The 13,791-nt window shown below is 44.0% G+C and overlaps 1 protein-coding gene across 6 annotated transcripts in view; it reads right to left on the reverse strand.

Moving 5' to 3' along the window:
- Positions 1 to 13,791, reverse strand: part of LOC119979694 — a 253,384-nt gene that overhangs the window by 15,502 nt on the left and 224,091 nt on the right. For all 6 annotated transcript variants that reach the window (XM_038822283.1, XM_038822274.1, XM_038822266.1 and 3 more), the window contains 2 exons: positions 12,057 to 12,132; positions 7,261 to 7,371 (listed from right to left, as the gene is read on the reverse strand). In XM_038822283.1, the coding sequence (XP_038678211.1) occupies positions 7,261 to 7,371; positions 12,057 to 12,132 (187 nt within the window). The remainder of the gene's footprint in view (positions 1 to 7,260; positions 7,372 to 12,056; positions 12,133 to 13,791) is intronic.

Consider the following 13,791-nt stretch of genomic DNA (forward strand, 5'->3'; position numbering starts at 1 on the left):
CTGAACAAGACTGCCTTCAAAATCAGTACATTCAAAACTTATTATTTTTCTCTCTCCCGTGCAATTTCCTACAAGTTATCAGCCTTTGCCTTTTAAATATTCCCCCCAGTAAAGTTATTGCAATTCTAAACAACCAAAGAAATCTTCCCAAAGTTAAATGCGGGTCGAGTGATTTTGTGGGAAAATGATGTGCATATGTGGACATGGGTTATGTCTTTGCTGAAGAGTAACATGGAATGTTGCCTCCTAAGATAGAAGCAAAGCATTTTGTGAGCTACTGGCATGTCATTTGGAAGGTTTGTAACTTATATTGCGCTTCATGGATAACATCTGAAAGAAAGTTGATCTATTAGATCCCTGTGAGGCATGGTCAAACTTTGTTAGATTTCGAAAGGCAATGGAATTCCATCAAGGAACATATCATGGAGAGTATATCAAAGATTGCGGAAATTCAATTTGGAAATTCCTTGCTCAGTGCTCACATTCAATTGTTGGAACATGCTAAGGTGCCAAACATGGATAGGCTCCTGATCTTAACTGGGGTTAGATTCTTAGAAAGATACATTTTTTGAATCAGATATCTGATGCTTTTAAAAATCCTGGGGAAGTAGTCATTTCCAACAGCCTTGGTGACACAAATTGGACATTCTGCCATGTCACAAGGGATGGAGAACTCAATGATAACCACCTTTCCAGATCATTCAGATACATCAGTACAACAGAAGGATGAGAGACAAAAATTAAGATGAAGGCATTTTTGGCAGATCTGAAAGATGACAGAATTGGAATAATAATAATAATAGATAAATTAATACCAGAAATTCTAGGGAACGTGTTAACAAGTGTTTCAGGTGTGGCTCAAAATATCCAAAGCAGAACAGAAAGATTTACAAAGCAACGCATGACACAAACATCTGAGGAAATTGTACTGGTCACAAGAAGTCACAGTCCGGGCATGAATGTGCTCTAATTATGCTGTGCTGGATAATGGTTTTAGCTCAACAGGATGCGGAACAGATTAGTTACAATGTTATTGATATTTACTCAATAGGTATTGTCTGGGAATATGAAAATGTTACATATTTCAGCTTCAGGGATTGTGGTCACTAAAAAGACTGGTGATTCCAAGCCGAATAGCTGGAGTAAGCCACTTCAATAGTACAGATAGTGAGATACCTGTATTTGGATTTGTTTATTGTCACGTGTACCGAGGTACAGTGAAAAGTATTTTTTTGCGGGCAGTTCAACAGATCATTAAGTACATGAAAAGAAAAGGTAGTAAAAGAAAAGGTAATAAAAGAAAATACATAATAGGCCAACACAAGGTACACAATGTAACTACGTAAGCACCAGCACCGGATGAAGCAGACAGGGGTGTAATGTTAATGACGTCAGTCCATAAGAGAGTTGTTTAGGAGTCTGGTAACAGTGGGGAAGAAGCTGTTTTTGAGTCTGTTTGTGCATTTTCTCAGACTTCTGTATCTCCTGCCCGATGGAAGAAGTTGGAAGAGTGAGTAAGCCGGGTGGGAGGGGTCTTTGATTATGCTACCCGCTTTCCCCAGGCAGCGGGAGGCATAGATGGAGTCAATGGATGGGAGGCAGGTTTGTGTGATGGACTGGGCGGTGTTCACGACTCTGAGGTTCCTTGCGGTCCTGGGCCGAGCAGTTGCCATACCAGGCTGTGATGCAGCCAGATAGGATGCTTTTTATGGTGCATCTGTAAACGTTGGTAAGGGTTAATGTGGACATGCCGAATTTCCTTAGTTTCCTGAGGAAGTATAGGCGCTGTTGTGCTTTCTTGGTGATAGCGTCGGCATGGGTGATGCTTACCCCTAGGAATTTGAAACTGCTAACCATCTTCACCTCGGCCCCGTTGATGCTGACAGGGGTGTGTACAGTACTTTGCTTTCTGAATTCAATGACCAACTCTTTAGTTTTGCTGGCATTGAGGGAGAGATTGTTGTCGCTGCACCACTCCACTAGGTTCTCTATCTCCCTCCTGTATTCTGTCTGACTCATTGTTCTTCGAGATCTGGCCCACTATGGTCGTATCATCAGCAAACTTGTAGATGGGGTTGGAACCAAATTTTGCCACGCAGTCGTGTGTGTACAGGGAGTAGAGTAGGGGGCTAAGTACGCAGCCTTGCGCGGCCCCACTATTGAGGACTATTGTGGAGGAGGTGTTGTTGTTTATTCTTATTGTTTGTGGTCTATGGGTCAGAAAGTCGAGGATCCAGTTGCAGAGTGAGGAGCAGAGTGAGGTTTTGGAGCTTTGATATGAGCTTGGCTGGGATTATGGTGTTGAAGGTGGAGCTGTAGTCAATAAATAGGAGTCTGATGTAGGAGTCCTTGTTGTCGCGATGCTCTAGGGATGAGTATAGGGCCAAGGAAATGGTGTCTGCTGTGGACTGGTTGCGGTGGTACCAGGCAGCACGGTAGCAGAGTGGTTAGCACAATTGTTTCACAGCTCCAGGGTCCCGGGTTCGATTCCCGGCTTGGCTCACTGTCTGCATGGGGAGGACTTTGAATCGAGGCACTGTAGAGGATCAATTCCACCTCCTTTTGCGCCGAGCTAAGCCTGATGCAGCTCAATGTGGTGCACAGAGCATACCTCGTTACGACACGCATGAGCGGGTTCTTTCCAGAATTGGACGAAAGGTGCAAGCAGTGTCACCGGAGCCTGGCCAGTCACAGTCACATGTTCTGGTCCTGCCCCAGACTCAGAAAGTTCTGGACAGCCTTTTTCGAGGCTATGTCCACGCTGATGGGGGTCGCGATGGAGCCGTGCCTAACTGTGGAGGTCTTTGGGTGTCAGAGCATCCAGAGCTCTGGACACAGAAGGGGGCAGACACCCTGGCCTTTACCTCAGTGATCGCCAGGCAGAGACCTGCTAGGCTGGAATTCGGCAACGCCACCCAGGGCCTCTGAGTGGCTCTCATACTTGACCGAGTTCCTCCGAACTCGTTATCGGTTTGCACCATTTCAGAAATATCTTTGCGAGTTTTGTGGCAGGTACCCACTTCTCACTTGAAGAATATTTGCTTGTTAAAGCTCTTTCTCTTTGCCCAAAACCTCTTGGTTTTGATTTCTGTTCAAGGGCAGTACGGTAGCACGGTGGTTAGCACTGCTGCTTCACAGTGCCAGGGACCCAAGTTGGATTCCCGCTTGTGTCACTATCTGTGTGCAGTCTGCACGTTCTCCCCGTGTCTGTGTGGGTTTCCTCCGGGTGCTTCGGTTTCCTCCCACAGTCCAAAGGTGTGCCCATTGGGTGGATTGGCCATGCTAAATTGCCCTTTTGTGTCCAAAATTGCCCTTAGTGTTGGGTGGGGTTACTGGGCTATGGGGATAGGGTGGAGGTGTGGGCTTGGGCTGAGTGCTCTTTCCACGAGCCAGTGCAGACTCGATGGGCCAAATGGTCTCCTTCTGCACTGTAAATTCTATGATTCTATGCGAATTGCAGTGGATCAAGGTGTTCTGGGAGTATGTAGGTGATGCGCTTCATGGCCAACCTCCCGAAGCACTTCATTACAACTGAAATCAGGGCCACCGGATGGTAGCACCAGTATGATAAAGAACAAAGAAAATTACAGCACAGGAACAGGCCCTTCGGCCCTCCTAGCCTGCACCGATCCAGATCCTTTATCTAAACCTGTCTCCTATTTTCCAAGGTCTACTTCCCTCTGTTCCCGCCCATTCATATACCTGTCTAGATGCCTCTTAAATGATGCTATCAAAGAACAAAGAAAATTACAGAAGATGGTGATCTTCTTGAAGTAGGTGGGGACCTCAGAGTTGAGTAGGGACAGGTTAAAGATGTCCACGAAAACATCTGCCAGCTGGTCCGCGCAGGCTTTGAGTGCACAGCCAGGGATCCTGTCCGGGCCCGTCGCCTTCCGAGGGTTCACTTTCAGGAAGGCCAATCTGACTTCTATACTGCTGAGTAAGCCTTCCATGAAAAATACACAAGTAAAACTGGACATCGAACATAAATCATGCCTTTTGAAAGTCAGTAGACTTGCAATTTACCCGATTAAGACATCATTGCATCCGTCTGACATTTCGAACTAGAATGCTAAAGATGTGTAAATGGCATTAGGCAATAGAAGTTTGAGGGGAAAAAGCCAATTGTTTTACAGTCAAAGTTTGCGCATCCCCTTGTCACAGATTAAAGATCCAACTAGAGGATGCAGGGGTGGTTGGTGATGAATACACAGAGCTGATTGAAGAGATCGGGAGATAGTGCTGCCATAGTATTTTCACTGGACTGGTAATCCGTCAAATGGTCACATGTGTTCGGTCACTTGAGGAGTCCTTGGGGTTGCAAGACAAGTGATGTTGAAGGAGGAGATAAGGGAGGGAATGGTGTTGGAGGTCTACAAGGAGCTGATGGATTGAGAGGGAACCCCAGTGGGGGATATAAATCGGACGTGGGAGGAGGAGCTGGTTATGGGGGTGGAGGCTGGGACGTGGGCTGAGACCCTGTGGAGGGTGAATGTGTCCTCGTTGTGTGTGAGGTTAAGCCTCATACAGTTTAAAGTACTTCACAGAGCACATACGACGGTAGCACGGATGAGTAGGTTTTTAGAGGGGAGTGAGGATAGGTGTGGACAGTGCACGGGGAGGCCCGTGAATCATGTCCACATGTTTTGGGCATAACCGAAGCTGAAGGGCTTCTGGCAGGGGTTTAACATAGAACATACAGTGGAGAAAGAGGCCATTTAGCCATTGAGTCTGCACCGACCCACTTAAGCCCTCACTTCCACCCTATCCCCGTAACCCAATAACCCCTCCTAACCTTTTTGGACTCTAAGGGCAATTTAGCATGGCCAATCCACCTAACCTGCACCTCTTTGGATTGTGGGAGGAAACCGAAGCACCCGGAGGAAACCCACGCAGACATGGGGAGAACGTGCATACTCCGCACAGACAGTGACCCAAGCCAGGAATCGAATCTGGGATCCTGGTGCTGTGAAGCCACAGTGCTAACCACTATGCTACCGCACTGCCCTAATAGTAATAACCTTTTATTGTCACAAGTATGAAATTGTGATAAGCCCCTAGTCGCCACATTCCAGCGCCTGTTCGGGTAAGCTGGTACGGGAATTGAACCCGCGCTGCTGGCTTTGTTCTGCAGCACAAACCAGCTGTCTAGTCCACTGAGCTAAACTAGGGTTTGCGGACATAATGTCCGAGATATGGGGGTAAAGATAGCGTCGAGTCCGGAGGTAGCGATATTCAGGGTGTGGAAGATCCAGGAGTCCGGGGGTCGGGGGGGGGGGGGGGGGGGGGGGGGGTAGGGGAAGAGGGGCTGATGGTTTGGCCTTTGCCTCCCTGTTAGCCGGCGATGGATCTTACTTGGATGGAGGGACTCGGAGACACTGAAAGCAGGAGTGTGGGTGAGTGACCTGGCCATTAAGTGGCCACTTAAGGGTCTTGATAAGTAAAAGGACAGGTTTCCCTCTCGAGCCTTAGCCAAACAGACATATTTTTGTTTACCTTTCTGGCAAACTATGTTTGGATGTAGGCATATATGATGTTGACTATGCCTCCTTCAATTGTTAGCCACAAGATAATGTGGTGCTCCAACGTTGATACTGGTGATTCAATTGACTGTATTGTTATGGACCAGGGTTTATAAAACTCCAAAGTATATCATGGAGTTCACCTGACCTACAACTGTTTAATGATTTTGGTTACGATGAGCACAAGGCCTGCCTTTCAGGTGTTCTTCACCAGAGTTCTTAGATGCTTTTAATCAAAAAACAAGCTTTATTCTACAAATTTAGTTAACATTTGTATAAACACACAAAATAAGAATTATCAATTACACACATAATTACACAGCTGCAGTAATCTATGTATAACCCTTAATAAACTCCCCCTAACTGTTCCAATTTAATAACAAAATCCAAGTAAAACCAGCAACCCCTTTTCAAAAGTGTGGCCCACCACACGGCATTCTTACTGGTATAAGACTTGTTAGTGTACTCTGTTCCTCTTTTCAAACAGCAACTTCCTTCCAGAAAGCAATTATCTCTTTTAAGTTATCAAGCAGTCTGCAAACAGCTTTTAAAATGAAGATAGAGAGACACTTCTTTCAACCTGTGCAGTTCAAAACCAGTCCAAACTCAAAATGAAAGTAAAACTCACAGGGCCACAGCCCAGCTCCACCCACACAATGACATCACTGAAGCCATGTGATAAGACAAAAACATTTCTTAAAGGGACACTACCATGACAGTATCAATGGTTGTTCAAATAGAAGCCTATGCTATGCTCAAAGCAGTCTTCAATGCTTTTCCATGCCAGTAGAAGCTGTAATTAGTGTCTTGAATTGAACCTATGTTGAGTAATATGTTTTTTTGTAGAGCAGCAATGTGAACACCAAGCTTTTGTAGCTCATGGTCAATTTGGGCTACCCAGAGTACATTTGCATTGGAGTGTCGGTCATTGTTCATGTCAGGGTGCATGGTCCTCAATTTCCAGCTTCCAAGTTGTAAGGTTGCATTTGTTTATTGTACCAGGGGGCATGGTTCCAGGAGATGTAGATTTACCCAGTATCTATAGTCCGCTCTCTACCGCATGGCGTGAGAAAGGAAAGCGTATATGTCTGGGGACTAGCCTGTTGCAGGAATTGCTTGAAGGTGCAAATTTGAGGAAAATACCACGTATTCCACTTCAGATTCTGCCAAGATTCCTAGCTTAGCCGTTAGCTCTTGATGTTGTAGTTAATGTTGAAGGGCACCAACATGCAAGGCCCTGATCACCACTGATGTAGGTGTGATCCATCGGGTATGTGAAGGGATCAGTTCCAGGTCACTGCTTTCTGACTCCTAGTTGCCACCTCCATCCTACAAACCCTTGCTGTTCCAGATGCCCTGATAATTGATGCCCTTTTCAAACTTATCCCGGCTCTTTTCAGTTTACCCATGCTTTTTGTTTATTGTGATGTCACTATAATGTCACTCGTTGATTTCTCAATTTGATTTGGTTCCTGACATCCTGGTTCAGCCAGCTCTGTGCTCTAACCTTGCTCTTTCCCTCTTATCCTTCTTGCACTGTTGGTGGAATTTCTCACAACCAAAATCAAAAATCCCCAGTTGTTCATAACAAAACCTCTAATGCAATGACAATCTGTGCTAGTTATTTCATTCACAAGGAATTTGTCTTATAATTTATGATTGCCATAAACTGTATTTGACAATGGAGCACAGTGTCCCTTTGCTTGCTGTATTTCTGTTGCTGCTCCTTGTTACTTACTTTCAGCTTTATCTCTACTGAATCAAGCTTTTTTTTCTCCAACTGAAATGCTCCTTTCATTGCCTCCAGCTGTTCTTTCAAGAACATCCATCGGTATTCCGATCTCTCCAGCTTGAAAGAAAGGAAGAACTTGCATTTATATCGAGCTTTCCATGATGTCAGCAAGTGTTTTACAACCAATTAATTAGTTCATAATTTGCAAAGTGCAATCACTGTTTGTAATGTATGAAACATGGCAGCTGATTTGCACACATTAAATTCCTGCAAACAGCATTTTATGTTAGCATTATCAAACAGAATATGACCATGAACCACAACTCTGGCATAGAACCAGAGTCATAGGCTGATTTTCTTCTGGATTTCCTGCTGGTGGTGACCCCCCGCTCATGGTTCCTTGGCAGTGAAGGCTCTGCACAATTGACATCTGCAGGACCAGAAGATCCCGCCACCAGCCAATGGCGGCCACCTGTGTTGCCACAAAATATAAATAGTATTTTAAAAGAGAAAACAAAGGAAAGTATTCAGAGAGATTTAGGAAAGGAAAGAAACAAAGGCTCACCTGAAAATGACATACAAGGAGTCAGCACTGAGGAGAGATAATGACTCGGATCTTTGTTCCTCGTGTAGGTGTCCAGATCCGGCAGATTTCCTCGTTCCCCGTGCCTGCCTCGGGAAACAATACCCTGATTACCAGGATCTATGTCTAGGGTGCCAAGATGGTGGAGAAGGGAGGGTCGGTTATGTGCTGGAGAAAGGCCTGCTGCCCTCAAAAACAGTTTGGAGGCAGCCACATTGATTCCTGAATGTTAAGGCAGGTATTTGGAAGGACCGCCTCGGTGCTCTAGACTTCATCTCAATTGTATGGTTGAAAATGCTGCCCTCTAAACTTCCACCCTACATACCCTCATCAACCCACTTCCAATGCCCATCCATGCCAACTAATTTGAACCCATCCAGAAGGCATTTGATAAGGTTCCACATCAAAGGTCATTGTACAAAATAAAAGTGTAGGGGGTAACATACTGACATGGATTGAAGATTAGCTTGCTAACAGGAAACAGAATTAGCATTAATGGGCCTTTTTCTAGTTGGCAAGATGTGACAAGTGGTGTGCCAGAGGGATCAGTGCTGCGGCCTCAATTTTTTACAGTTTATATAAATGACTTGCATGAAGGCACTCAAGGTCTGGTTGTTAAATTTGCTGATGACACAAAGCTACGTAGGAAAATAAATTGTGAAGAGGACATAAGGAGGTTACAAAAGGACACAGATAGGTTAAGTGAGTGGGCAAAAATCTAGCAAATGGAGTGTAATGTAGGCAAATGTGAAATTGTCCATTTTGCAAGGGAGAATTAAAAAGCTTACTACCTAAATGGTGAGATTTTGCAAAGCTCTGAGGTGCAGAGGGATCTGGGCATCCTAGTGCATGAATCACAAAAGGCTAGTATACAGGTACAGCAAGTAATTAGGAAAGCTTAGAGAATGTTTTTGTTTATTGTGAGTGAAATTTACAAGTTTTGGGACTTTGGGAGGAAACCGGAGGGCCTGGAGGAAACCCACGCAGACACTGGGAGAACACGTGGCTCCACACAAGTCGGGAATCGAACCTGGGTCCCTGGTGCTGTGAAGCAATAGTGCTAACTACTGTGTTGCCGTGCAAATGGAAGGGAGGGAAGAACTCTGGGAAATTACAATCACCAGCGACATGATCCTAAGTAAAGTGTTGGACCTGCAGGCTGAGTCCTAAAGGTCTTCATCCTCGGGCCTTAAGTAGTGTGTGGTAAGATAGTTGTTGCATTGGTTTTAATCTTCCAAAATTAGAAAAAGTGCAGTCAGATTAGAAGATAGCAAATGCAATTTTATTGTTCAAAAGGGGAGGGAGACAGAAAGTAGGCAACTACAGGCTAGTTAGCTTAACACCTATTGTCGGGAAAGTGTTAGAAGTTATTATTAAAGAAACTATGTCTTGGTACTTGGATAAATTCAAGGTAATCAGGTAGAGTCGACATGGTTCTGGAAAAGGGAAATCATGTTTAAAAAACCGATTGGAATTCTTTGAGGAAGTATCCTGTACTATGGATAAAGGTAAACCAATGGATGTACTGAAATAGATTTTTTAAAAGGCGATGGGGCATCAAAAATTATTGCAGAAAATAAAATCTCATGGTATTGTGGAAACAAATTGGAACGGATATAATATTGGCTAGCTAACAGGAAGCAGAGAGTACGCAGAAACGGACCTTATACAGGTTGTCAAAATGTAACGGGTTGTGTGCCACAGGGATCAGTGCCGAGACATAAACTGTTTACAATTTATAACAATGACTTGGATGAAGGGATGGTTACCAAATCTGCTGATTACGCAAAGATAGGTAGAAAAGTAAGTTATGAAGAGGATACAAGAAGTCCACAAACGGAAACAGATAGGTTAGGTGAGTAGGTGAAGATCTGGAAAATGGAGGATAATGTGAGAAAATGTGAAATTGTCCATTTTGGCAGGTAAAGTAAAAGGGAAGCATATTGTTTAAATGGCTAGAAATTGTGAGAAGCAGAGGGACCTGAGTGCCTTAGTGCATGAATTAAAAAGGCTAGTATGCAGGTACAGCAAGTAATTAGGAAAGCTAATAGAATTTGTAGTTTATTTGGAGAAGAATTGAATACGAGGAACAGAAGGTGAGATGCAGATTTGAGGTCATCAGATCCATCATGATCTTATTAAATGGCGGAGCAGACCGGAGGACAGCACGGTAGCTCAGGGAGTGCTTCGGCAATGGATGTGGTTATAGTTAGTCTTGGTTGAGGTGGTCCCACAGTCAAGTAACTAGTGGATGCTTATGAAGTATAACAACATAAGAACAGAAGAACTAGGAGCAGGAGTATGCCATCCGGCCCTTCAAGCCTGCTCCGCCATTCAATGAGATCATGGCTGATCTTTTGTGGACTCAGCTCCATTTTCCCGCCCAAACACCATAACCCTTAATCCCTTTATTCTTCAAAAAACTATCTATATTTATCTTGAAAATATTTAATGCAGGAGCCTCAACTGCTTCACTGGGCAGGGAATTCCATAGATTCACAACCCTTTGGGTGAAGATCTTCCTCCTAAATTAAGTCCTAAATCTACTTCCCTTTATTTTGAGGCTATGGCCCCCGTGTTCTGCTTTCACTCGCCAGTGGAATCAACCTGCCCGCATCTATCCTATCTATTCCCTTCATAATTTTATATGTTTAGACCCCCCGCATCCTTCAAAATTCCAACGAGTACAGTGCCAGTCTACTCAACCTCTCCTCGTAATCCAACCCCTTCAGCTCTGGGATTAACCTAGTGAATCTACTCTGCAAATCCTCCCAGCATCAGTACGTCCTTTCTCAGGTAAGGAGGCCAAAACTGAACACGATACTCAGGGTGTGACCTCACTAACACCTTATACAATTGCAGCATAACCTCCCCAGTCTTAAACTCCACCCCTCTAGCAATGAAGGACAAAATTCCATTTGCCTTCTTAATCACCTGTTGCACCTGTAAACCAGCTTTTTGCGACTCATGCACTAGCACACCCAGGTCTCTCTGCACAGCGGCATGCTTTAATATTTTATCATTTAAATAATAATCCCTTTTGCTGTTATTCCTATCAAAATGGATAACCTCACATTTCTCAACATCGTATTCCATCTGCCAGACCCTAGCCCATTCACTCAACCTATCCAAATCTCTCTGCAGACTTCCAGTATCCTCTGCATTTTTTGCTTTACACTCATCTTAGTGTCATCTGCAAATTTGGGCACATTGCACTTGGTCCCCAACTCCAAACCAGCTATGTCCCAACACTGATCCCTGAGGGACACCACTAGCTACTGATTGCCAACCAGAAAAACACCCATTAATCCCCACTCTTAGATGAGTTAGTGGAATCAAACCCCAAGGTCTACAAGAGGAAAGATTGTTCAGCAAAGACCAATTGTGAAATTATATTGCAATTAGCATCAGCCTTTAGCCTGTAATAGAGGTGCAAAGTTGATTAATACATGAGGATTGGATGATGTCAAAGAGAAGGCGCTGTATCAGCAACTTTATATGGTTGTGCACAATTAGGCCACTTAACCAGTTGACAGTTATTTTAATACAGAGAAGGCCTTTCCTAATCCCCATTCATATTATTTTTCCTCATAGGTTCTGTTAGATGTTATAATTGACTCAGCATTAGTTTGTGACAAAAATTCCGTATCCTAAAACCTATTGGGTCAACATCAAAAAATCCCTTCCAACTTGATGCTCATGCCTTCATTTAATGGCGAGTTGGGAACAGAGGGGAGCATTTTCCAGCCCATCCCTCTGGTGGGATTTTTCCCATCTCACTGAAGTTGACCCCTGTCGCCAGTTGACCAATGGCAACATGGGCAAGAAATGTAGATTGACACTGACTTTGATGGGACCGGATGATACCATCGGCAGTCGATGTCAAACTGCTTCTACCACGTGAAAACTCGCTGTGGTGGGGTTGAGGATTTCACCGATAGGCTCAGAACAATACAATACAATAATAGGGTATATTAAATACAATAGGGTATGATAATGAAATCCTTTTGAATATTGATGGAGAGCACCAGTTCCCATGTCACCAGCCTGTACTCGGTAAATTCCCCTGGATATAATTCACGGTAATGGAGAGAACACAAAAGGCTCTAAATAGAAAATTACAGTGTTTTTAAAAAATCAATAAGGGCATGGAACCTGATGTACAATCAAGTGTACCATGTGATTCCCATTCTTTCCCAATTTAAAGCTGCTCACTAACCAGCTGTTTGAGAGAGTCAGCTGATTGAAGGACTCGCTTGTTCTCCTGCAGAAGCAGAGATTCTCTTGCTCGAAGTCTGGAGGAAAGATAAAAAATATCAATGCTTAGACCAGTAGTATATAATATTGTTTATAATTCTGTTATGTTTCAAGAGGTTTTGCTTTTACTTCACAGTGGAGACAAAGTATGACCAAGTTCCCACACCATAGGTCACTTAACCAGTTGTCAGAGTTTATTTACAGAGGTCAAAGAGAAAATGCTGGAAAATCTCAGCAGGTCTGGCAGCATCTGTAGGGAGAGAAAGGAGCTAACGTTTTGAGTCCAGATGACTCTTTGTCAAAGCTCCAGACCACTTGGAATGTGCTTTGACAGCTTTGGCAAAGAGTCATCTGGACTCGAAACGTTAGCTCCTTTCTCTCCCTACAGATGCTGCCAGACCTGCTGAGATTGTCCAGCATTTTCTCTTTGGTTTCAGATTCCAGCATCTGCAGTAATTTGCTTTTATTTACAGAGGTGTTGTTTGCTCACAGTGTAAGATGGAAGAGAGGGAAAATCTCCCAAGTGCTTCCATTTTATATATGTATATACAGTATGAGAGTCCATTAGGTGGACGTTGGTTCCACTTCAGCAGAATCCGTCATTCAGGAATCTTTGTTCCCACACTCTCGATAGTCTGTTCACCACTTGGCTCAGGCACATCATCTGATAAAGTTGGTTCTTCTTCAGCTTCTACAGATACTGTTGGTTCAACTGGTGTAGAATCTGAATTGGACTCTGTCATAATCATAGGTCCAGGGATTTACCAATCTTGAATGTCTGATGTTGGCCTTTCAGATACCGACTCTGCAAATTGTCTTTTTGAAGTGAGGATTTGATCAGTGTGTCTCCTCCAAACTAAGATATGAAATTCTCCACCTCTTCAACCACTTCACCCAAAGCAAAGAGTACATATTGATTTTGTGGGACCGGTTGAAGGATATTGTAGAATCCAAAGAAGAGACACAGGAATGCATAGTGGGATAAAATGAACTCAGATTTATTTAGGTACACACAACTAACTCTCCTCGCCCTGAAGTGTCACCCTCCTCAACCTGTACCCAGGTTTTTATACAGTGATATGTTTCCTGTCCTGGTGGATGCACATTCCAAATGGCCCAAAATAATGAGAATGAAATTGACGACTGCAGAAAAGACAATTGAACGATTGGACAAAGTATTTGTTTGGTTTGGCAAACCGGAAAAACTAGTTCGTGATAATGGGACTCAGTTCATGTCAAAGGAATTTGTGAACTTCCTAGGGAACAATGGCATACAACATATATAAACTCCGACTGATCACCCTTCCACAAACGGATTGGTGGAGAGGTCGGTTCAATTATTGAAGAATGCCATCGAAGCACCAAAGGACGAAGGACCATTAGCGAAGAGAGTGAACGTTTCTCATTTCCTATCGAAACACTGCCCATCCACCCGCAATATTGTTTTTCAAACAAAAGTTGACAATCAAGTTTGAGTTGCTCTTACCGTCTGACATTTCTACCATTGTCGAGCGACAACAACAAAACCAAGTTACTCATAGAATCATAGAATTTACATTTACAGTGCAGAAGGAGACCATTCAGCCCATTGAGTCTGCACTAACCCTTGGGAAGAGCACCTCACCCAAGCTCATATCCCCCCCCCCCCCCCCCCCCCCCCCCCCCCCCCCCCCCCATCCCCGTAACCCAGTAACCCC

The sequence above is a fragment of the Scyliorhinus canicula genome, chromosome 2 (assembly GCF_902713615.1).
Source record: "Scyliorhinus canicula chromosome 2, sScyCan1.1, whole genome shotgun sequence".
In the NCBI taxonomy this organism is placed as follows: domain Eukaryota; kingdom Metazoa; phylum Chordata; class Chondrichthyes; order Carcharhiniformes; family Scyliorhinidae; genus Scyliorhinus; species Scyliorhinus canicula.